The 24,010-nt window shown below is 33.2% G+C and overlaps 2 protein-coding genes and 1 non-coding gene across 7 annotated transcripts; 2 read left to right on the top strand and 1 right to left on the bottom strand.

The window, feature by feature from the left end:
- Nucleotides 1-394: 394 nt before the first annotated feature.
- Nucleotides 395-11,257, bottom strand: LOC126694897 (2-methoxy-6-polyprenyl-1,4-benzoquinol methylase, mitochondrial-like). Of its 4 annotated transcripts, none has more exons than XM_050391432.1 (9): nt 11,077-11,257; nt 9,056-9,159; nt 6,673-6,799; nt 6,515-6,576; nt 4,291-4,449; nt 4,016-4,160; nt 2,666-2,737; nt 1,870-1,922; nt 395-716 (listed from the first exon to the last, which is right to left on the bottom strand). In XM_050391432.1, exons 2-9 carry the CDS (start codon nt 9,147-9,149, stop codon nt 670-672), a joined length of 759 nt encoding a protein of 252 aa, XP_050247389.1. In that variant the 5' UTR covers nt 9,150-9,159; nt 11,077-11,257; the 3' UTR covers nt 395-669. The 4 variants fall into 4 exon arrangements, with proteins under 4 accessions (XP_050247389.1, XP_050247391.1, XP_050247387.1 ...); XM_050391434.1 differs by having other exon boundaries at nt 1,870-1,890; XM_050391430.1 differs by having other exon boundaries at nt 1,814-1,922; nt 11,077-11,256.
- Nucleotides 11,258-16,078: 4,821 nt separating this feature from the next.
- LOC126694895 (6,7-dimethyl-8-ribityllumazine synthase, chloroplastic-like) lies at nt 16,079-23,496 on the top strand. Of its 2 annotated transcripts, none has more exons than XM_050391429.1 (9): nt 16,079-16,385; nt 17,003-17,186; nt 17,274-17,389; nt 17,526-17,621; nt 19,367-19,462; nt 19,606-19,684; nt 21,756-21,802; nt 21,898-21,957; nt 23,127-23,496. In XM_050391429.1, the coding sequence occupies exons 2-9, from the start codon at nt 17,021-17,023 to the stop codon at nt 23,163-23,165; spliced, it is 699 nt and encodes a 232-aa protein (XP_050247386.1). In that variant the 5' UTR covers nt 16,079-16,385; nt 17,003-17,020; the 3' UTR covers nt 23,166-23,496. The 2 variants fall into 2 exon arrangements, with proteins under 2 accessions (XP_050247386.1, XP_050247385.1); XM_050391428.1 differs by having other exon boundaries at nt 16,080-16,385; nt 17,000-17,186.
- Nucleotides 16,081-16,183, top strand: LOC126697996 (U6 spliceosomal RNA). The gene has a single exon (XR_007646361.1). It is a non-coding gene; the product is annotated as a U6 spliceosomal RNA (small nuclear RNA).
- Nucleotides 23,497-24,010: the final 514 nt, after the last annotated feature.

The following is a 24,010-nucleotide window of genomic DNA, read 5'->3' as shown; positions in this document are numbered from 1 at the left end:
ACTCGACATATCAATTGCTCCTTACTCTTCACTGTTATTTGCTGATGATATTGTGCAATTCTGATTCAGATATCTTTTCGTAATTCAATAGGCAAGGATTAATCTCTTTCTTTGCTTCATATTGGCTGGGTATTGACTATTGAACAAGGCTGTCAAAAATCTTTCTTAGGCTTGAATTTTAACAACAGGAGATAGGAGCACAAAGTGACAGACTCCTTGCCTCCTTTGGTGGAAGGAGAGTGAGCAAAATTTAGAAATATAACATCTTCTACGCACAATGTTGTTCTTCTAAAGCCTCTCTCTCTTGGTTTTTCCCCAATTTTTAATCGAAGGACAACCTTCAAAAAACAAATTATGAAACGAACAAAATATCATGTAAAAGAATATCAAATAATTTCTTTCTCAACTACCATACCAAGTAAAAAGCCTTTTTTACTCCCCAAGTGGAAAAGCAGTATTATGAAACAAACAAATATTGTAGAAAAAACTTGAAACCTAATTATTTTTCTTATTTCACAAACTAAAATGCTTTACGTAGGATTTCATGCAGGACAACACAAAACTTCAATGCCCAAGATTCTTTAAGAGTTTCAACCCAAAGTTGATATATACATTTAAAACTTCAACCCGGAATGGATGGCGACCACTCCACCAACAAGATTTTCATACTCAACCTTCTGAAACCCTGCAGCTGCTATCATCGAGGCAAATGTCTCCTGCATTCATCAATAATGATAATTATAATGGAGATACCAGCATAATCCAAATAAAAAACGTAGCAACTCTTCTCAAATTATATATTTTCTTCAAGGTACAAGTAGGTTCTGTACGTTTTACTAGGAACTATAATTCTTGAGAGCCCTAGGTCATATAGGCTTTTTTCTCAAAAATAGCTCATCATCAAGAATTATTTTTACACATAAGAAGTTCAAAAAACGCTCAGGCACAATGCATATGTAGGTACCTCTATTTTTGCTCCTATATAAAATACCACCATGCAATGATATGTGAACCAATGCAGTCAAGATAGCTTAAACTTTAGCTTTTAGCTTTTAGTTTTTGAGTACAACTTTTTAAAACCTCACTTTTTTCCCTTTTTTTCTCACTTTTTCAAATTTTTTCAAGGTACAAATATACTTTAGTACACTTTAAGCAAAAAGCTTAATAAGTTGTTCCCAAACAAACACGAAGTAGCATTACCAAGTCAGGTTACTGAAAGCATGCATTTGGCTCCAAGCAAGTGCTAGAAGCAACCATGAAGGTGCATATAATACTCCCAAATTCATCTAAATATTCTTAGTCAATAAATTTCCTCCCATTACTAAACAGTAGAAGATTCCATTTAGGGTAAAAAACGGATTCTAATTTAACTTGCTGCTAAGTGATAATAAGTCAGAAATTGGGACCAGAACTTATAATATAATCTCATCAATGACTTCAAACAATGTTCCTTGAATTCCACATTCGTTTTCTGTGTAGCATTAAATTCATCTTCTCCTCTTGGAGGGTACACGATGTCAATGCAAGCAACTCACTTTATTCAATTTTTTTTCCAACACCTCTTTGATTATTACTCGCAGTATTATGAATTGTACACTCACACAGAACCACTTTGAGTTAGTTGAAAGAACAGGAGTCAGGGAAATAAATAATCCAATATTTTTAAAAAGAAGTAAAAAATAACCCCTTTGTTTTTGGCTTATAGTTGCTACCTAGCACCCAATGCATAGACAGCCCCAGTTGTATTGGTACCACTAAGTTTCAATCAAACTGTAAACAGTGGATAGTGGAATATAGTATAAGACAGCAGAACCTGGGAGGGAAAACGGCGAATACTCTCAACTAAGTACTGATATGAATTTCGATCACCTGCAACTAGCTCTCCCACAGCTGGAATGACGGAAAATGAGTAATAATCATACCTGCATGAGCAGTACTAAATTAAGGCAAAAGTGCAAAATAGCAAACAAAATATAAGAGAGAGAGAGAGAGAGAGAGAGAGAGAGAGAGAGAGAGGGGGGGGGGGGGGGGGAACTAGGTTCCAGTAAGGACTGGATCTATCATCCACAAAACTGTAGATGAGTTTTTTTTTTTTTGACGAGTGAAAAAAGCTGCAGAAGAGTAATGACAAACTTGTTCTTCATAAAACATGAACATAATTTTCTCCAATGTGCGATATCTTTTTTTTTTTGGCTGAATAAATATACTCCAATGTGAGATATCTGTCATAAAAAAACGGAATGGCACTAATCTTTGTTCTTCATATGAATTAGTAAACATGTTATTGGGAGTGTGGAACATGAAAACCCAACAAGGCGAGTTTAAGGATGTTAGCAATTTAAGTTGGCCGCTGGAAAAATCCATGAAAATCTCCAAGGATCCTGGTCAGGTTGATTTCAAGATTATCAAAATTTCATGACAGCAGGATAACCTTAAGGGATAAGTTCATTGAATTTAAGATAAAGGCTCATGTGGCAAAGTCCTACACAATTGTGTTAGTGCTTGCACGATGATGTTGATGATAAATAATTTTTCCATTTCGTTTTTCCCAAGTGGTGTGATGTTGATACTAATGAGAACTAAATACAAGTTTTAGAATAGCTACTAATAAAGTTTATCAGATACAAGTTTTGTGATCAGTAAAAGGTGTTTATCAGATACTCACAATTCCTTAAATACAGGAACTTCCACATGGCTCAATTCAAGGCATAGGAATCTTCCTCCCCGTTTGAGTACCCTGATAAATAAAGTCAAAAAAAGCCGGCATACCAAATAAATACCAGAACAATGAGCTTCCTTTATAGCATTGTGTTTGGTTGAGCTTATTTTCATTGGCTTATTCTGTTTAAAAAGTAAGTTGAGCAAGTGCAGGTGTAACAAAAAAAAGTGAAGCTTTAAAAAATGTACATAAGTTGGCAAAGAAATAAGCCAACATTTTAAGCTAAAACAAACATACCCTGCACACTTTCATTGAAAGATGCCATTTAATTTTAGTTCTGAAGCAGAAAAAATGTCAACTTAGCTTCATACATCATTACATATTTCAATCACTTTTCATAGCAATCACAAATTTCCTTCTGATATTAGGGTTTGATTCTTGCTCTCTACCTCAAATTTGCTATGCATATTGGTTATTTAGGTATAAGAAAACATTTGTAGAAGATCAGCTCCAGTGACAAGTGACAATTATCTGATCTAGCCTGTGCTTTTCCCCCCTCTTTTTTTATTTTTTCATTTTTTTTATCTGATAATAACATGTGTTTTTCTTTAATATAATCCAAAGAGCATATGTCCAAACATTAGTTTCTTTACCAAGTTAAACTGCACCGCAGAGTTCACACTTCAGACTTGTTAATTGAGTAAGTAACAAGCAATCTCACTTGAGCTTAGCATACCACACGCAAATGATTGAAAAAAAAAAAATTAAATTAAATGATGGTAATTTCATCTCTTAATCCATAATAAGACAAGCACTTTACCAAGTTAAACTGCACCGCACAGTTCACACTTCAGACTTGTTAATTGAGTAAGTAACAAGCAATCTCACTTGAGCTTAGCATACCACACACAAATGATTGAAAAAAAAAAAAATTAAATGATGGTAATTTCATCTCTTAATCCATAATAAGACAAGCACTTTAAACCCAATGAGCTTTAGTTCAAATGGCGCCTTCCTTTGTAAGAGCAAAGTGAGGGTGAGGTTTATTCAAAACCCACTAGGTGCATGTGTAACTCATCAATCAAAAACGAAAATAAGACAAGCACTTTAATAAGTTTATATTAATATAAAAATCAAGAACATAATCAATCCCTATGAGATAATTTAAAGTCATGACTCATGATGAATATCAAAAAGTTTTATTAAAAAAAAAAAAAAAAACTGTCCAAATAAAGGGAATTAAACCTTATTTAAATTAGATTATTAACCAGTTTGACATGATGAAACATTATGGTGTATCCATACTATATATTACAGGCAGTCATGGTCAACAACCATGCTAAGGTGTAAGCTTACCTGTAAGCTTCAGCAAGAACTTTCTCTATGTGTGTAACATTCCTAATCCCAAATGCAATTGTGTAACCATCCAATGAATTAGCTTTGAATTTCAAGGCTTCGGCATCCCCCTCCACCCATATTAGGGATTTGTCTTCACCAAGACCTAAAAATTTAGGAGAAAATGTTCATTCCTAAATAGCAATGCAATATTTCTGATACAAATTTCATATGCAACCCTCTGCACATAACACATAATTTGTCTAATGTTAGTTTACTAACTCCTTTTATTTTACCTCTCTCCATGGCTCGCTTTTTACCAACATTTAACATGTTTGGGTTGATCTCACATACAAATATTTGAGTTTCTTCGTGTAAATTATCTTCAAGAACATCTTGTGTTGCTCTGCGTTTGACACTGTTTAAGGTTTCCAGGATCCGGAAAGCTACATCCCCTGCAAAACTTCAAATTCAAGATCAACAAATTTTATTCATTATAAGAATTCATGACAATAAATCTGGATTGCACGGTAGAAAATAAAATTCATTTTTGTACAAGAAAAGGATTCTTATATGGTACCAATTTTCATGATATAGTTTTCCTGCAGAAAAATAAATCAAATTTACAAAGATTATATCCAGAGCATAGAAATTGAACAGCCTTTGGACCTTTCAAAAAGACAAACTTTCTTCTACAATGTAACTTCAACTGCTCTACAATGAAGCATCTGTGGCCACAGATTATTAAAGTTTTTTGCTTGGCAACCTGGATGGATGGTATGATTATAAATGTCACAATCTAAGGAAAAGCACAGTTAAAATTAGGGCTCCATGTAATTGCTTATATAGCAAAGTTTGACCTAGAAAACACTTGATGTGAGACACACGCACATACTAATCCAGTCCAATCCACAATCTGGACTATCACCATAAAGAATAAAAGCATTGAGAGTATGAAGTCTCCAACAAATTGCAGTTGGATAAGGAGGAAAATTATGAAATTGAGAAATAAGGCAATACTCTAGGCAAACACGCATGACTGGGGACAATACACCAGCTGTTTCTGATATGACATTGGAAAATAATTTATAGAAGGTCCTGCTATTCACAACCTAAGTAGCAACACAGAAGGAATGGGTAACTCCTTCCTGGTGTTGTTTATGATGAAGCTCTTTAGGTTTGGCACATAATTGAAAGTAGCGTTACCATTGAAGTGATGAAACCTGTTTGATTTGAAAAATGGTGATGGGAAATCCTCGATCAAAAACGCTTAGCAGAGCATACAAGAGAAACCTCCTCAAGTTCCTAGGAATGCATGGTTTGGATAGGGTTAGGGATACCAAGACAAAGTTTTATACAATGATCCGCTCTAAAAGGTGATTGCAGAAACAAGATTTGGTAATGGAAAATGGGATAAGGAATAACTCTCTCTCATCAAAGACTTAGCAAAACATATGTGCTGGATGTCGGTTATGGTGTACTGATATGTTTATGACAATGGATACTGCAGAAACAGGGGCTTTCTTGATGCTTGGTAAATTGATGTTAAGTATAAGCTGCAAAGTTGGCGGGACACAGAGCTATCAGATGAAAGACTATAGCTTTCTAGGTTTTCTTTTTTTTTTTTTTTTTTTTTTTTTTGAGGGAAATTATGTTCAAGTGAGGCAGATTCAAGGTAAGTTTATTTATTAAGTTTTGAGTAGTGCTACAATTTTGTTGGCTGGGTCTTCCTTGTTGATGTTTTTGGTTTTCTTCTTTCCTTTTCAATCAAATACTTTTTAATGTTTAACAACAATTTTTTTCTTGAATAACTGTCTCAGTGTCAGAACTATTCCAATTGTCAACTGTTCCTATTTTTCATCCAAAAATCGACCCCAAAAAAAAAATGGCAAAAATATCCCTTGCTCCAAATTCCTCCTCTCCCTTCTCAACCTTGACCTAATTCAAGAGGTCAACAAGTTGAGCTTTTGAGTCAACCCAACAAGGTCTTGGCTGTGAACTTCATGCTCTAAATACAGATCCTATCAGACAAAACTTTAATTGTGGTTGAAAAGGCTCTCCAGTTGGCCAAGTAACTGAATTTTGAATTCGTTACTTTTTTTTGCAAATGGTGATGCCAATGGATTTGGTCACAAGCTTTTGGATGGATTGTCTTAGAGAGAGAAAAGGGAAGAAGGCTGAAAAGGGAGGGTGGGATTTGGAACAAGGGTACTAACATATATTATTATTTTCTATCAATTTGTATGGAAAGTGTGATTTTGTAATTTTGTGTAGATTTAGTGTCAATTTCTAAAAGAGAGGGAGGCAAAATGAAAATCCACCAAACCATAAAGAGTTAATTTGTAACTGACCATTACTCTCTCTCTCTCTCTCTCTCTCTCTCTCTCTCTAAGTCTAAGGTTTCCCTCTCATTATTTACATTTTTGTTGCCTTCTTTTTGCAGCACTTCTAGTGTTCTCCAGATTTTCATCCCACTCATAAACAAATCTTAGATATAATCATTGCACATGTTATGCTGACCTGTCCCACCAGCAACATCAAGATGCTTCATTCCAGGAAATGGATTCAGTTTGGAGACCAGTCTGAAATTTTGACAAGAAAAGATGCAACAGCATGAAGGCAAGAGCAATAGATTGTGAATACAAAATGAAGACATGCTTGCACTATCGAGGTGTTACCTGTCCTTCCATAATCTATGTAATCCAACACTCATGATATCATTCATGAGATCATAACTTGAAGCAACACTGCTGAAGACATTACCAACCAAGCGACTTTTTTCTTCTTCATGTACTTCTTTAAATCCTGAAAAGATGCAATGAATAAAAGACTAATGAATTTTACTACTGGATACCTACAATTATTCTTTCTGAATTCTGCTAGCATTTAAATCATATAGTCTTAAGGAATTTTTATTTACTTCTTAATGTTATTCTATAATATATCGTTTTTCTCCAATCTGTTTATAATAAATAACAGATTTGTATTAAAAGAGAAACCAGGTACACCAGGGGTGTACATGAAAAACAGTACATCAAACACTAAAATTACAAAGATCAAGCATTTCTAAAAAAATAGAACAAGGAAAAAGATTAAAGGACAAACTCCACTCCAGCAAGGCATGAAAAAAGAGAGATTTTAGATCAGAAATAGACTATATACACAAACACATTATAATAAAAAGATTAATAACCTATGTCTTGAGGTTGCCTCAAGAGTAAAACATGTGGCATAATGCCTTTACATTTCACCAAAAAAGAAAGAAACAATAAAAAAAATATTTTGGAAAATGTGATGAAAAATTGGTTAACGACTAGGGCATTAAACAAGCTAAAGCCAAGCTGAATTCAAAAATTAAAAGTTCAAGATTGTTTAGTTAATTTTATTTTGAACATGAACAGAGCTTGAGCTTATCACCAAAATAGATTACATGTTCAAGCTTGATTCATTATCTTGTCAAACAAGCCCAAGCTTGTTCATGAATTACTTAATTAACTTTTTTTTTCTTTTTCAATATATAGTAACACTACAAGTAAAACTTTTTACTCCACAAATTTATACTTGTGGGTACACGACTCACACCAATCGGTATTTGTCCGCTTTGAGGAGCCAGTCCCTCACGGTTTTGTCACGAAGGGGTAGTGGTACACTCATGGTCGCTCCAGAAGCTTATAAACCATGAGTGGGAGGGTTACTTAGGCGATGTGGCCCATGTGGGACTGGGGTGAGCCTAGGTGTCAATCACTTCATGGCAAAAATCCTTAGCTCCCACCCCTTCGTGACAAAACCGTGAGGGACTGGCTCCCCAAAGCGGACAAATACCGATTGGTGTGAGTCGTGTACCCACAATACTAATAATTTTTTTTTTGGTAAGTAGTTGTATTTAGTTAAAGCGCGCACGCACACACACGCATATATATTACTTCATGTTCACGATGATGAACAAAAATTTAAACACACACACACATATATATATTACTTCATGTTCACGATGATGAACAAAAATTCAAAATTATATTAACAACAAAATTTTAATTGAAATTATATTATTTGACTAATTTGGTAGAATGGTTTTCGTTTATGATCACATAAAAATTATATTTGCCAACCTTGTATTGTTAAAATTATATATAATTTTTACTACAAGATGGTTTATATCATCAATAAATTAAAATATCATTTGAAATCTTTTGAACTTATTTACAAATGTACACAATTCAATCTCAAGTGTTGCTAAGTATATTTTTATACACGTATACATATAAACATATAATATTGTATATACTTAAAAATTAAATCAAGCCTCATATTCATGAACTTGTTCACAAACACATTATTATGTTTAAGCTCATCTTGTTTTAATAGCCAAGCCTAGATTAGGCTTGAACTGATGCAGCCACCCTCTATCCTTAGGACTGACAACCAGCCAGCCAACCTTTTGACCTCTTAGGACTGCCAGCAGCCCCTTATTTTGACTTCTCATATCTGCCATGTATCCTCATTAATTACAACTTTGACTTATGTAACTATTAGCTACTTTATTTCCTAATAGTTAAAGATTATAAATAGGCTAGCTATGTAAAGAGTACAATCAGTTTTTAATGTGAATATAATTCAGTTTCAGACCTGGACAGAAACTTGTTTCTCCAGGCATTATGTTTTATATTTCACTAAAAAAAAAAAAAAAAAAAAATGTTATGAAGAATTAGTTAACAACCAATAAATCTGAATGGCTCCATATAGATAATCTGTAATCTTAATTGAAGACTAATCTTCTGCTTTTAAGTCTCATTGTTTTCATTCCAAGCTCTAGTCAATAAAGGCATTTAACAATAAAAAGTTCAAATAAAAATGTTAGTTCCAACAGTAAAACAATTTTCTCAGCATTGGAAGGAAGTATTCAAGAATAAGGTCACCTCACTATTCTGAAAAAATCCGATTCATTGAGGGAAAAGAGAATATGTGATCCATATATCTATTTTCTGAATATAACAATTAGACACATACACTGATACACACCACATGAAAATATGTGAGAGAGAGAGAGAGAGAAGGACAAACCAAAACTGGTGGCATGTGAATGCAGTAGAGAAGTAGAAGAGAACCTGGGCAACAGTTTACTCCCTAATTTCCTGGTCACCATTCTCAAGGCCATGGCTGTTAACCTGAGAAAAAGAAAACAGATGAAGAAGAGTCACATCGCAATCAGATGTCCATTCAGATATTAAAACAACATTTTTTTTTTCTCCTGATTTTTCCATTTATGCATTCAATAAGAGCACGTAATTGAAGTATTAAGACTTAACAAAATTACTGAGGATGTAGTTTGACTGCTATAAACTAAATATATTAAACGCAGATAAAAGCATTTGTTTGGTTGGTGCAAAATATATTATGTAGCCTGTCATTCCTGTTTCATGTGAACATCAAAATCAGCAAAATGAACTCATATAAACATAAAATAGCCATATGCTCCAAACACAAGAAAAGCTTGACACACTGAGCAAACCAATAAAAACATAAATAATTAGTAGTAAGAGAACGTTCATATAGAAAAAATAATGATAACAATAACAAATAGCCCATTAGGCCTAGTAAAATATTATTATGTTTAAAAAAAAAAAAAAAAAAAAAAAAAAACAACCATAAGAAGAAAGCAATTAACATTGCAAAATGTACAGTTTTACCAGCTAAGGTGAGACTTAAAGACTTAAAACCAGATTCTAGCAGCCTATTGATTTGGAGGCTATGGATCACAAATTCGAAGCATCTATGAATCCCATCTCAAGTTTGACATACATATAATTTTTTTGATAGTTCAAACAATAGGAAAGGAGGGGATTTGAACCATGGATGTCTCCATTGAAAACATCAGGAGATGTGTTAATTGGGCTACAAGGCTCTTGGCAAGTTTAACATACATATAATTATAATTACAAAGCATGTGAAAGAAATTATTTTGCACAATTAATATTTGTGCATGAATGTGGTTCACCCCACACCTTTTAAAATGGAACTTTTATGGATTTAAAAAAAAAAAAGATATTTAGGGATCTATGAGATCAAGACACCATAGGAATACCAAGCTTTTGGAGGTTTACATCCAAAAAATGAGAAAAGTAAAAGGGGGGGGGGGGGGGGGGGGGGAGGGGGGGGTTGTGTTTGGCAGCATTGAATATGTGAAGCTAGAGTTCAAATGCAAAATCCACAATATCATATATTCACTTTAGGCATATGCATTTCGAATTCCAAGGTTAGACTGCAACTTAATAATTTCTATGTACCATTATAATGCCAAAACAATAGAATTGCCTTTTGCCCCTGAATTCCATGCTCCAAAATATGCTAAAAACTCATTTTTCTCCCTTCTCTTATAGGTAAGTTACATACACTCATTGAAATTTGAACCCATGATCTCACCCTCCACCTATTCTCATTGTGATGCCCCTGATTGATTGGATATTGATTGAGTGTGTGTTGAGTGGGTATGTGATGAGATCCACATCGAGCATATTAACAAAAACAAACAGCATATTAACAAAAACAAACAGCATATTAACAAAAACAAACAACCTCCATTGTGAATAGAGTCATAGACTACTTTTATATGGCTAGTGCTATTCCTTGGGTTGTTACACTCGTATCGTGGAAGCGACCTTCGAGCCATAAGCCATAGCTCATTGGCATGCTAATAACTCTATATTCACTGTTCAGTACATTCAATTCAAATTTAAAATTTTTTACTTTTCATATTAATACATTAGAACTAATATTTAATATAAAGAATGCACAGAACAAGTACAGTTCAAAATGATCTTTTGGCAAATAGCAATAGAAATAGTGGCTTATTTCCACGTGGCACAATGCTGGCCCTCAAACACTCAATGAGCATATATAAATGTCAAAAGTTCTACAATTACAAATTAAACAAGCGGTGCAAAAAAAAATGATCAAATCAGAAAATTAAGCAACAAACCACAAATAGTGTTATCGAACTAGTAAATGACAAAGTGTAGGAGTGAAATTGGAGTCGAAAATCAGAGGCAAATGAAAGGTCAAAGGAGTGGTAAAGTAAATCATACCTTGAGCAATTTAAGGAATGAATGTTGTTGTGGTGGCCGAGCGCGAGAGGAGAAGCGTTTGGCTTTGGTGACGACGATGATGATGAAGTTTCGGTGAGTAGTGAACACGACGAAAAGAGAGTAACAGAGGAGTGAGGGGTTTGGCGCCTTGCTGCCGATTCGGTTATATTGGGGTTCAATGTTTTTTTGTCTTTTTGTTTTTGTTTTTTTGTTTTTTTATTATTTATTTTATAAATTACAATATCTAATTTTCTTTTTCAAATTCATTAAGGCTTTATTTAGAATCGGGTTATTGTTGAAAACTGAAAATTAAAAATATTGTAACGAAATAATTTTTAGATGTGTAAATAATTCTGTGGGACTCAATTTTAAAGGTTTTTTTGCTAATTCCGTATTTGTAGATCCCGTGAACAGTGCACGGGACCCACCATTTTTCAACAAAACGCAGAAATGCATTCAACATGCATTCCAAATGCACACTAAATTACTACCAGTTCTCAAAAAACTTTCATTCATTTCTAGTGTCTGTTTCGCTAACTTATTTTTTGCCAACTTATTTTACTATCTAACTTATTTTTGTAACTATTCATAAATCTCACTGCATTTTTTGGTACTATTTATGAGTCCCACTATATTATTTCAACTAATATTTACCTTTATCTACAGTACTTTCAATAAAAAGTTTTCATTTCAGTAAAATAAGCGAATCCCAAACAAACTCCTAATATAATAATTTCTCCTCCACTTCAAGCCAATGTGAATACTAAAGTCCACCAAAATTACTAAATTGAAAACATATTAAAATAATTAAAAAAATTAAATTGAAAAAAAAAAAATCAAATGACTAAATTGAAACAACATTTCCGACACATTTCCCCATACTATAAGGTCCTTGGCAGAGTGTGTACACATTTTAATATTTGTATATATATACTTAAAATATTTTTATAAATATAATAAGATTTGAATTTATGATATTAGAGATGACAATTTCTCCCCACCCTATCTTGACCCGTCTCATCCCGCTTTGCCCCGCAAAAGTAGTAGGGTGGGAATGAGTCCCACTATATTATTTCAACTAATATTTACCTTTATCTACCGTACTTTCAATAAAAAATTTTCATTTCAGCAAAATAAGCGAATCCCAAACAAACTCCTAATATAATAATTTCTCCTCCACTTCAAGCCAATGTGAATACTAAAGTCCACCAAAATTACTAAATTGAAAACATATTAAAATAATTAAAAAAATTAAATTGAAAAAAAAAATCAAATGACTAAATTGAAACAACATTTCCGACACATTTCCCCATACTATAAGGTCCTTGGCAGAGTGTGTACACATTTTAATATTTGTATATATATACTTAAAATATTTTTATAAATATAATAAGATTTGAATTTATGATATTAGAGATGACAATTTCTCCCCACCCTATCTTGACCCGTCTCATCCCACTTTGCCCCGCAAAAGTAGTAGGGTGGGAATAAGGCAAGATTTTTTCCTTGCATTCTAGAGTGGGGCAAGGATGACTTTAGCCTTTGTATTACTAAGTAGTTTTATGCATTAATATTCAATTTTTTTGTTTTATGGTGATAGTTTCTTTATAAATACTTCGGATAATATTATTCAATCTTTATTAAAAATTATTTTGATTTGATATAATAAATATAAATATAATTTTAGATATATTTTATTAATGAAGCATGTTTAAAAAATTGTAATAGGTGTGAGGTAGAGTATGACAAATTAACATGAAGTAAAGTTTTGTCGAGCGGGGTGCGGTAGGGCAAAGATGGGGCAAGGCAATTTGCCTCGCCATGCAAAGCTGGGATAGGGTAAGATAAAACCATAAGGGGCAGGGGTGAAAACCCCCATCCTTGGCCTTGCTCCGCTCCATTACCATCCTTATATGGTATTGTCAAAACACTAATCGATTTTTGGTATGTGCATAATCTATACTTAAGTCTCTAATGCAACAACGCGATATTTTATTAGTAAAATTGATTATAATTTATTTGTAATACATTATGCACCTTTTTTTTAAAATTAAAATGAAAAATATTTATTAATTCAATAAATAATTGTGTACAATGTGTTGAGTGCAATTAGGATTTTTGTTGTTGTTGCTATTTACTTAATTACATTTTTTATTTGGACTAAGTTTTGCTTTACTAGTTTAGAGGAATTTCCTCCAATCCACTATGTTTTGATTTATAAGATTATTAATGTGTATTATTTAAGCAAGTCACATGATATATTAAAAAAGTCATTTGACTAAAGAAACATATAGATATTTTTTTCAACTGTCACAAAGTGGGTCGGAAGAAAATAACTACAATAAAAATTATCCTTATAAACTAGGATCGGTCCCTCTTTTGTCATGTTATTGGCACTTCGCCCTCTGCCCCAAAAATGCTACCAGCCTGTTGAAAAGCTTATAATATGGGAGAGACCAAGTAATGGTTAACTGAAATTGAACACAAATGGATCGTCTCTAGGGAACCTGGGCATGTCGGTGGTGGCAGTATCTTGTGAGATAAACCTTTCTCTAGTAAAATTGGGAGAACTTCTAGCTACATAGCTAAATTATGGGCTTTATGGGATGGGCTTAACATTTGTCTTTCAAAAAATTTTCTTGATGTGGAAGATGAGTTAGATGCTAAGATTATTGTTGATGCTCTAATAAATCCTCACCTGTCTAACTCGAATTAGTCTTCTCTCATGGATGATTGCAGGCAATTGGCCGCTAGATTTAGCCACATCCGCTTCAAACACTACTACAGTGAAGTCAATTGATATGTGGATGGTCTTGCCAGGAAGGGTGCAACTTAAAGTGCTGATTTTCTTTTGTTTGATAGTCCGCCTGTGGACTTAGAAACTAATTTTAACTAGTCGCTAACCCGTGCTATGCACGAGAACCTACCTATTTGTGAGGTAGACTAAAATAATTTTATAAAATCTTAAATTGATTAAGAAACTACACTATTTCATGATTTGTTCTTGTATGACTTCAATTTGTGTTACAATTTGATGAAGAAGTCATTGCTTGAACGTGCAATGATTTACAAAAAATTTGTCAGACAATTTTAGATATTGAAAAAAATAACTTAAAAATTTAGATATTAAAACTTTTGAAAGACAAAAAAATATTAAAGAATCAAATGATTCACTGCTTATTAATTATTGAAACAAACAAAATATATATGATTAAAGAATATAGAAATATAAGAGAAATATGGGTTACATTCAAAAGAATAATCCATGGTTATAACTATTGAAATGAATCAAAAGATCCAGATCCTACAAATTATAGATAATATATATATATATATATATACATATGTGACTATACAACAGAGAAATATAAGAGAAAGATGTGTTACCATCAAAAGAACAATTCAGATACTAAAACTTTTGAATGGCTAAAAAATATTAAAGAATTATAAGATTTACTTCCTATAAATTTTTGAAATAAAACAAAATGTATATGATTACAATATAAAAGAAAAATTGATTACCTTCAATAGAATAATACATGGCATAGTTATTGAAATCTGCTAAACAAGTTCAAATATTGCAAAAACTAACGCAAATTCAAATGTTAAGGGTCCGTTTGGTAGGGCATTTCAAACACCCATTTTCAGTTTTTAAACAATATTACACACATTTCCACACACTTTTTCACCCATATGTATTTCAAAAAATTACAAACAACACTATTCAAACTCTTCTACCAAACGGGCCCTAAAACTGTCAAAATGCCAAAAAAGATATATAATTAAAGAATAAGTTATTGAAACAATTCAAAAAATATATGACTATTTAAAAGAGAAATATAAGAGAAAGAAAAAAGTACATGAACCCATAAAGCAATAGGTTTTAATTTTAACGTATTTAAACTTAAAAAAAGAAAAGAAAAAGAAAAAAAGAAAAAAAAGAGTTTGCCGCAAACCTATTTATTATATTAGCTTATTGCTTTACGTGAAGAGAACTACATTCACCCAAACCTGTTGTAACCATCTTAGGCTTCTTAACATCTTTGATGATTTGTCCTGTCCATGAGATGTTCTCTGTAGGTTCCTATGGTGCTATTACGACATAGAGTAAGAAATCTCCTTGAAAGAAAAAACAAAATAACATAGGGTTTCAAAAAGAAAGGAGGCAGCTACAAATAGTTTGAGAACTATCGAGTGTTTACAATTGGGTGTTTTCTCCTTTAAAAAGAAATTGGTTTGTAAATTTTAAGAAAATAAATTAATTCTTAAATGAAACCTCACAAATTTGGGGATAAATTATCAATATTTAAGTTTAAGTTAGACTTTTAAAAAAAATAGAGTTTCACTCTTTGTTAATTTGGACTTTATGAAGATAAAGTAGGCAAGCACACATTTTTATATTCATTTCGGTTTGATTTATCAATAAAGAGAAAAAAAAATAGCGTGGACAGAATGTGAAGCTATTACTTTTACAAGTGATTTTCTAAACAAATTAATAACACATATGGGTTTGAGCTTGGCGTAGTTAGAATGAAAAAAAAAAAAAAAAATTCATGTAAATAAGAGTACCTTTTTCATTATTAAATATAGTACATAAACTATTTCATACATGTATTATATTTTTAAAAATATTTCATATATGTACATGTCCGTTTGACAAAAATTATTTTTGCCAACTTATTTTATTATTCAGTTTATTTTTGATACTATTTATAGGTCTTATTATATTATTTCAACTAATTTTTATTTTTATCTATAATATTTTTAGTAAAATAATTTTAATTTCAAAATAATAAATGGATTCCAAATATTCCAAGTATTATTTCGGTTAAAAACACTTTTAACACGGATGATATTTGGATTTGTGTTTGATTAGTGTCTCCAAAGAAAGCCCACAAGCCCACAAAGCCCCTAACTTTACAAGGGAACCGTGGACGACTCCCACATCGCAAAGAAACAGTAATGAAAAAGCATTTATATTCAAAGACAACAGTACACTGGAGCGTCCCTTCGGGGACATCCGATAAAATTGGAACGATACAGAGAAGATTAGCATGGCCCCTGCGCAAGGATGACACGCATAAATCGAGAAATGGTCCAAATTTTTTCTTGCCTCTTTTTGCCCTTGATCTAGCCACTTAGTTTTACCAAAATACCCTCAGAATAAATTATTTTCCCACAAACAACCCTGTCCTCAACGAAGTAGCTTTTCGCAGTGACTGCTAGACGTCTCTCTCTCTCTCTCTCTCTTCGGAAGCATTGCCGCCGGAACCGCCAGGTGTCCCCGAAACTCCGTTCTCTATTTTCAGGTACTAATCTCTCTCGCTCTCTCTCTCTCTCTCTCTCTCTCTTGTTTCCTTTGTTTGGTTACTCGGAAACCGTGAGAAAATCAGTGGGAAAGCTTCCAGGCTTCGATTCTCGAGGTTTTGAGCAAGAACCAGTTCAATTTTAGTTAATTCTTAAGCTACTTCTCGGAACTCGTACACAAGTTAAATTAGTTCCTCACAAAACATATTTCTAATCATTCAATTTGTGTTCTTTTCTCTTCCGCATAATCATTAGGCATAGAACAATAATTAAGCGAAATGTATGAGTTACTGTGTAGTTTTTTTTTAGCTTTATTTGCCACCATTTCTCTAATTTTGAGAGGAATGAAAAAGGATCAATCAAACTTACTTACTTTTGGTCTAAACCATTCCTCACTCTCTTAGGTCTTAGCCCTTTGTGTTTGTAAGATATATATATATATACAAGTAAAACCTATGGGCAATCGACCCCGCCCACCTGAACTAATTGCCAAGTATTCACTCCTGACAGGCGAAGTAGTTTATGCTCATGCCCAATTGCAGCCATTTGTTTATAGATCTGCCCCTGCTGTTATTTTGTTTTGAGCACTGACTAGTGACTACTATTGTGTACACAGTAGAGTTTGAATTCTAATTTGATGAAAATGGCATCGTTTGCTTCCACTGAATGCTTCCTTCCTCTGTACCAATCGCGTCTTGCACCCGCACATTATCAACAAAATGGAACAAGTGCCATCCTGCACCTTAACTGCAAGTCAAAAAAGTCTCTCTCGTTTTCTTCTTCCTCTTCTTTTTCCACACAAGGTACCTTCTTCTTTTCCTTCACTAATTCATTCAAAAACCCAAAATCCACTATTTCGCAAATGTACAATTAATTTAAATCATTTGCAGGAACCAGTCTTTGCTATGCTGTTGAGAGGAAGGAGCGGTCGTTGTTTGCACAAACGGCTGCTGTTCGGCATCTGATGGGTTCTGTCACCAGAACTCAGGGTCTTCGCTTTGCTGTGGTCAGTTACTCATATTGTATATGTAATTTTGAGAGTTAGTTTCAATTATGGAATGGTGTATGGTAATGGTATGTTCTGTTCTGTTCTGGTGAGCGAAAACTTCTCTTTGTTTAATTGAAATTTTTGATTGTTGAAGGTTGTGGCCCGGTTTAATGAAATTATCACAAAGCAGCTGTTAGAGGGAGCTTTGTCAACTTTCAAAAATTACTCCGTTTCAGAAGAGAATGTCGATGTATGTCATGTTCCTGTAGCCACCTTACATTAGAACCAACTATTATATAACAGCTTTTATTATCTTTGTGTCCTTGTGCAACTATGCATGTGTTTGTATTCCTCCTCCTCACCCTCCTCCTCCTGCTGCTGCTGCTGATGTTTTACTCATTGCTGTGATATATTATTTCTGACACTTGTGGAAGTGACCTTTGTATATTTATCTTAATTTATGTGGCTAATTTCTGTGACCTTTGTAACTCAATTCTGAATAGGGTTTTATGTTGTAAATGGGGTATTTATATCTATACTCAATACGTAATCTGACTAGTAGATTTGGTTCTTGGCTATCAAGTTGATGAATTCTTGGTGGCTTAGCCTGTCATTCTAGTTTTGTTCTGATTGTATGGTGGTACTTTGTGTGTGCAGCAGCCTGGGGCCTGGAACTAGGGGTGGCAATGTTTGACACAACTTGTGAACATGACAATTTTTTGTGGATTAGTGTTTGGTGTAAATGGGTTTGTGTCAAAGTGAGTCAACATGCTTTGACATGATTTATAAATAGGTCGATTCCATGTTGATCTGTTTGACCCGAAATGACCTGATTCTTATAAATAAATTTGATTTTTATCTAACATAAATTTGAATTCTAAATATAATCAAGTAATTAAAAAATTTTTAATGGTTATATTGATAAATTCTTCAATTAAAGTTCTAAAGTTCCTAACCCTTTTACCCAAAACAAAAGGTAAAAAGCTCTCTTTCACTTTATTTTTCTTTGACGGTGTATTAAATGGGTTGAAATAGGTCATGTCCTGTCAACCCCCTTAATAAATGGGTCAAGTTAGGGCTGAGCAGGAACCTGAGGAATCTGACCCACCTGCTAACACCAATTGCCACCCTTACCTAAGACTATGTATTCAAATACCCTTGTCTTGACACGAACATGACCTACTAACACCAAGTGCCACCCTTACCTGGGACTGTGTTCCTTGTAATTGTTTCTTTCTTTTTTTGTACAAGTATTCTATTCCTCCCCCCTTCCCCCCACACCCCCAAATTTTTTTTTTTTAATTTTTTTATGAAGGAAGTAGTTTTGATAATAATAGTTATTGTTTTGCTAGCAAAGATTTATATATATATTTTAAGGTTAAGATGAGAAGCAAATATCAACAGAACAGCCACATTCTACTATTCTAGTTATAATGAAAAATCTTTGTTGAGGTTTGAGAATATTCTCCTCTAAACCTCTGTGTTATCTTACTGCACAATTAAATGCTCATGGGTAAGTACCTTTGCTTGTAAGCAAACCTTTCATTCGTACTCTATTTCAATTTCAATGTTCTGATGCATTGCTGATCATAATACTTTAATTTCTTATTCTTTGGATGCTGAATCTCTTTTGTGGGCTTCACAATAGATGCCAATCCATTTCCTTTTGGTCAGTTTCAATCCTAAAAACATGGTTCAGCTTTGCTCTTCCTGAAATATTAAAGTTAGATAACTTTTTATTTTTATTTTTAAAAGTGAAGATCTCTTGTGCCATATCTTAGCATTGCACATTTTAGACGCATTTCATGATATTTTTATTTAGGTACATTGCTCACCTATTTGATTACTTATGATAAATTGTTCCTGGCTTTGTGTATAAATGCATCAAAGCTTACAGGGGTCTTATGCCCTGTGATTGTTAGCTTGGTCAATAGTTTTGATTTTGCACGAGCAAACTTAACAAGGCACGATTATTTTCTTCACTTTCTCCATCAGGTTGTCTGGGTTCCTGGTAGTTTTGAAATTGGTGTTGTTGCAGAAAGGCTAGGGAAGTCACAAAAATATCATGCAATTTTATGTATTGGAGCTGTGGTATGATTTCTTTTCACGCTACATGTTAAAATCTTTTGATGAGATATATATATATCTCTTCATGAGAGGATTCTTTAACTTGATCTGTTGGGGGCATGCTTGTAACTGGTGCCTAATCTATGAACCATGTTTATTTTCAGTAGATTAGAGGTGATACATCCCACTATGATGCCGTTGCTAATTCGGCTGCATCTGGAGTACTTTCAGCTGGTTTAAATTCAGGTTGTTCTTTCTGTTAGTGGATGAATTGATTTCAATTAATGGCAATACATGAAAATAAAAGAATCATGATCAATTATTGCATTCATCTTCCTTATTTATCCCGAAATTTTATATATATATATATATATTAGGGATGGACCCAGGATTTTAGTATAAAGAAAAAAAAAAAAATCCAAATAGGCATCCATATAATATTAAAAAAATTATAAATACTCAAAATCATTGTTTCTAAATACATTAAGGTGTAATCATTTATCAACAAAGACAAACAAAAATAAAATAATGTCTTTTTTTAATACTAGGCTGGCTAGATTTTTTGTTTTTTTGTTTTTTGTTGTTGTTGTTGAAGTCAGAGCATTCACATTGGTGGTGCTGAAAATTTTAGCTTTTAACACCTCAAAAAATTACTTTATCTATTTTACCACCTCACTTTACAATACACCTAATATCAAATATTCTATTTTTTTTTTTATAACTTCATTTAAAATAATATAAACAATTCATTAAAATAATAAAGAAAGTGAGAGAATTTGAGTTTTTTAATTGATGGAAAAGATATAATTTTAATGAAATATTATATTTTATTTTTAACAACTTGCTACAGTCAACTGGTATTTATACCAATTTACTATAGTTGCAAAAAATTTAGCTTTAGCTTCTCCAATAACACATGATTTTTTGGTTCTTTGGTGGTAAAATAGTTTTTTTTTTTTTTTGCTAAAATACAATCGCCATTGTGAATATTTTTATTGTTTTTGTTTAGTTTTTTGGTTGGATAGTTACTATTTGGGTGAGGCTAATTAAGCTTATTGTGGAGAAAGGGGGTCTAAAGTTTTGGAAGGGGCCTAACAAAAAAAAATGAAAAATATTATAACTAAAAAAAGAAATTTTTTTTGGACCCAGGGGGGGTCCAGGCCCCCACCTGGGTCTGTCCCTGATATATATATATATATATATATGAAAAATATTATAACTAAAAAAAATTTTTTTTTGGACCCAGGGGGGGTCCGGGCCCCCACCTAGGTCCGTCCCTGATATATATATATATATATATATATAGCTATAGTGTTTTGTATATTGTAGCAATATTTTGGAATTAGTTTGCTTGTGCTAATGAGCTCTAGCTTCAATGTTACCTCCTCCACCCGTACGAATAGGATGGAGGGTTGTTCATGGCCCACTGAATGCATGTGTAACATATGAATTTTGAGTGGTGTGTGGGACTTTAGTTTGCTTGCAGAAATATACATTTTTTTTTTTGAATGGTTCTCTCATGGGTACATAGACTGCCTTGGATATGCATGTATGTATCTTTTTCATATTGGAAATAGACTTGATCCTTTTGTCTCTCTTGGTTACACAGTCTTGGGCTTGGAAATTTGACTTTGCTGACTGTTAACACAGGAAAGAAAGAATTTGTTCTAAATGTTATTGTAGAGAAAAGATTGAAAATCTACCCGGTACCCTGTTATCTAAAGACTGTAATATACTATTCTATTGGATTAGTTGAGAGACAATTTCTTAAATCATTAAACTGCTCACTCTTTTAAAGTTTGTTCATCACCTTTTTAGAGTTTAATCTTAATATATTTCTATTGAGAGTAGAATAAATCATTAGTTATGTGGATGCTGGTTTGACTGTACTATAGAGTTTGAGCTATTATTATGAAGTCACAGCTAAAGGTTGGGGAAGGTCATGACTTGAGTTAGGTGGCTCAAAGGTCTAGAATGTGTAATAATTTCCCAACTTTGTATGACATTTTTATGTTTCATGCATAAGTATGTAGATAACTTCATCCGCAGACATCCACATACTGTTGATTTGTTAATTAGAAAGAAGAAAAGATTTAGCTATACGTCAATTTTCGATCTTTTTTATTTTTCACTATGTTGTGAAGCAACCTACATTTCAATTTATAAAGCGCATACGAACAATTTATCGAGAAAATGTGTTCATCTGCTATTAAATTGGTGAACTTGTCCCAACTGTCACTCTATTGTTGCTGTCTAAATAAATTATCTTATATTTAACTCCTACTAATAGACTGAAGCATTATCTATGACTTTATAGGAGTTCCATGCATATTTGGCGTCCTGACTTGTGAGGACATGGAGCAGGTAATCTGTCAAATCTCTCTATAGTTGTCCCTTATTTTTTGGTGCTCACTAGATGAGATGGGGTGTTTGACTGTAGCCTATTACAATTACTGTAGGCATTAAATCGTGCTGGTGGTAAATCTGGCAATAAGGGTTCTGAGACTGCTCTGACAGCTGTAAGTTGATGTTAAAGTTACATTACAAGAGAATGAAGGCAGTAGTGTTGTGTGTTTTGGCCAATTAATTGCTACTTATTTTATTTATGATATCATTTCTTTTCTTTTCTTTCTTTTTATCTTTTCACCACTGATCTTTCTCTCTTCGTTTCCTTTTTCATTTGCTTACAGATGTGCATGCAAGTGCAACTTCTTCCTACTTCTTTTTTATTTTTTTATTATTATTTTTATTTTGTTTTTTGGGGGGGGGGGGGGGGGGGGGGTGGGCTTAGCAAAGATTACTTTACTTCTTATTCACTAGAAGGCTATAAATGAAGGTTTCTTATTCACTCAAAAGGCACATCCGATGCATAAAACCATATCAAAGAGAAGAGAGGTAATCAGGGACTGAATTGTAGAGAGCCTCTCTACAATTCAGTCCCTGATTACCTCTCTTCTCTTTGATATGGTTTTATGCATCGGATGTGCCTTTTGAGTTTTGTTTGTGTATTCCATCATACATCACATTCTAGAAGAGATCTTCTCTACAATTCAGTCCCTGATTACCTCTCTTCTCTTTGATATGGTTTTATGCATCAGATGTGCCTTTTGAGTTTTGTTTGTGTATTCCATCATACATCACATTCTAGAAGAGATATTGTGGTTGAATCCGGATCATGTAGATTTATGTAATAATGACAATCACATATGGAGCCAAAACATTGAAACATATGCATGAGCATTGTTCACTGAACATATTGCGAGTTAATAATGTCTCAAAGTCATAATTTTGCTACCAATGCCCAATGTATTTCTGAGTACAAAAATCTTACTATATTTAACATGCAATTTCACATAGTTGTGCGGTTGCCTAAAGCATAGGGTTTAAGTTTTGCCTTTGACAGTCCTTGTATCAATGTTTGATTTTAGTTCTGAACTGCACTCTCAATTTAATCATTATAATATTGTCTCATTTTTTAAATATTTTGTAATGTGTTTATTCCATCTTTTTCCCTAATGTTGAAGAAATGACTGAATTATCATTTGGAAGGTAAATTAGTTGTTTCATGCATCTTCCTTATTGATATTATACTCCCTCAACTATTAATTAGTTATGGATGTCTATTATTGAGTTTGTTCTTTAGGTGATTCAGCTCCCTCATTACTTATCAAATCTGGTTTTTCTATAGATTGAGATGGCATCTTTGTTCGAGCATCATCTGAAGTAAGAGAAATTTTAGTCTCTGTTGGACTTCATCCATTTGTCAACTACCAGAATATTTGCATGTTGAGAGTTGGGGAACTTCCAAATGGTTGCCATATCATCCTAAAGAATAATGGGTTTATTTGTCGATTGCTTTGTGATACCTTGAAAAGGTCTTGAGTATTGTAACTGCGCAGAGACAGGAAGAGCGACCTTCTTGATGTTAATTTCTTTTTTGCAAGCGCACAATATTTCAGAGGTACAAGTGCAAATAATGACAGTTTTCTTAATGAAAAACAATTACATTTACTGTCCCACCTGGATGGCGTGGTGGCAAATGTGCTTGATTGCAATTTTGTACTTGTGTTCACTAATTTGCTTGGTGCCATAGCTAAACTTTTTTTTTTTTTTTTTTGGCATTTTGTCATCTTTAATTCTTTATGCCCAAAACGCTTTTATGATTTACTGCTCATGAGTTTGGGCAATGTTTCATTGTGAATTAGGTCACTGCACTTTTGGTTTTGAAAACAGTAGTTTCTTCTTTTTTTTTTTTTTGGTAATCAAAAAATGGGTAAAGGAGGGGGCAACCAGTGTGACTTCTTTACTTGGGCGTGACCATAATAGCATCCTATTTGCTCATGGGCGAGCCCCCATACTAATAGTTACTATTTTGAAAATAGTAGTTACTAATGTATTAATTGTGGATTTGGTTGTGAAAAACAGTAGTCAATTAAAAAAACTCATTAATCACGTTCTTCCCTGGCCATCATAGGCACAAGTTCTTTTCAACGTGTACAATTATGGAGTGCAGTTCCACATAGTTTGTAACTTGGTTTCTTACTGCGTTATATGTTGAATTGTTGATTCTTT

This window comes from Quercus robur, chromosome 8 (assembly GCF_932294415.1).
Source record: "Quercus robur chromosome 8, dhQueRobu3.1, whole genome shotgun sequence".
Taxonomy (NCBI): Eukaryota; Viridiplantae; Streptophyta; class Magnoliopsida; order Fagales; family Fagaceae; genus Quercus; species Quercus robur.
The sequence above is the reverse complement of the archived record's forward strand: the minus strand, read 5'-3'. Positions and strand labels throughout refer to the sequence as shown.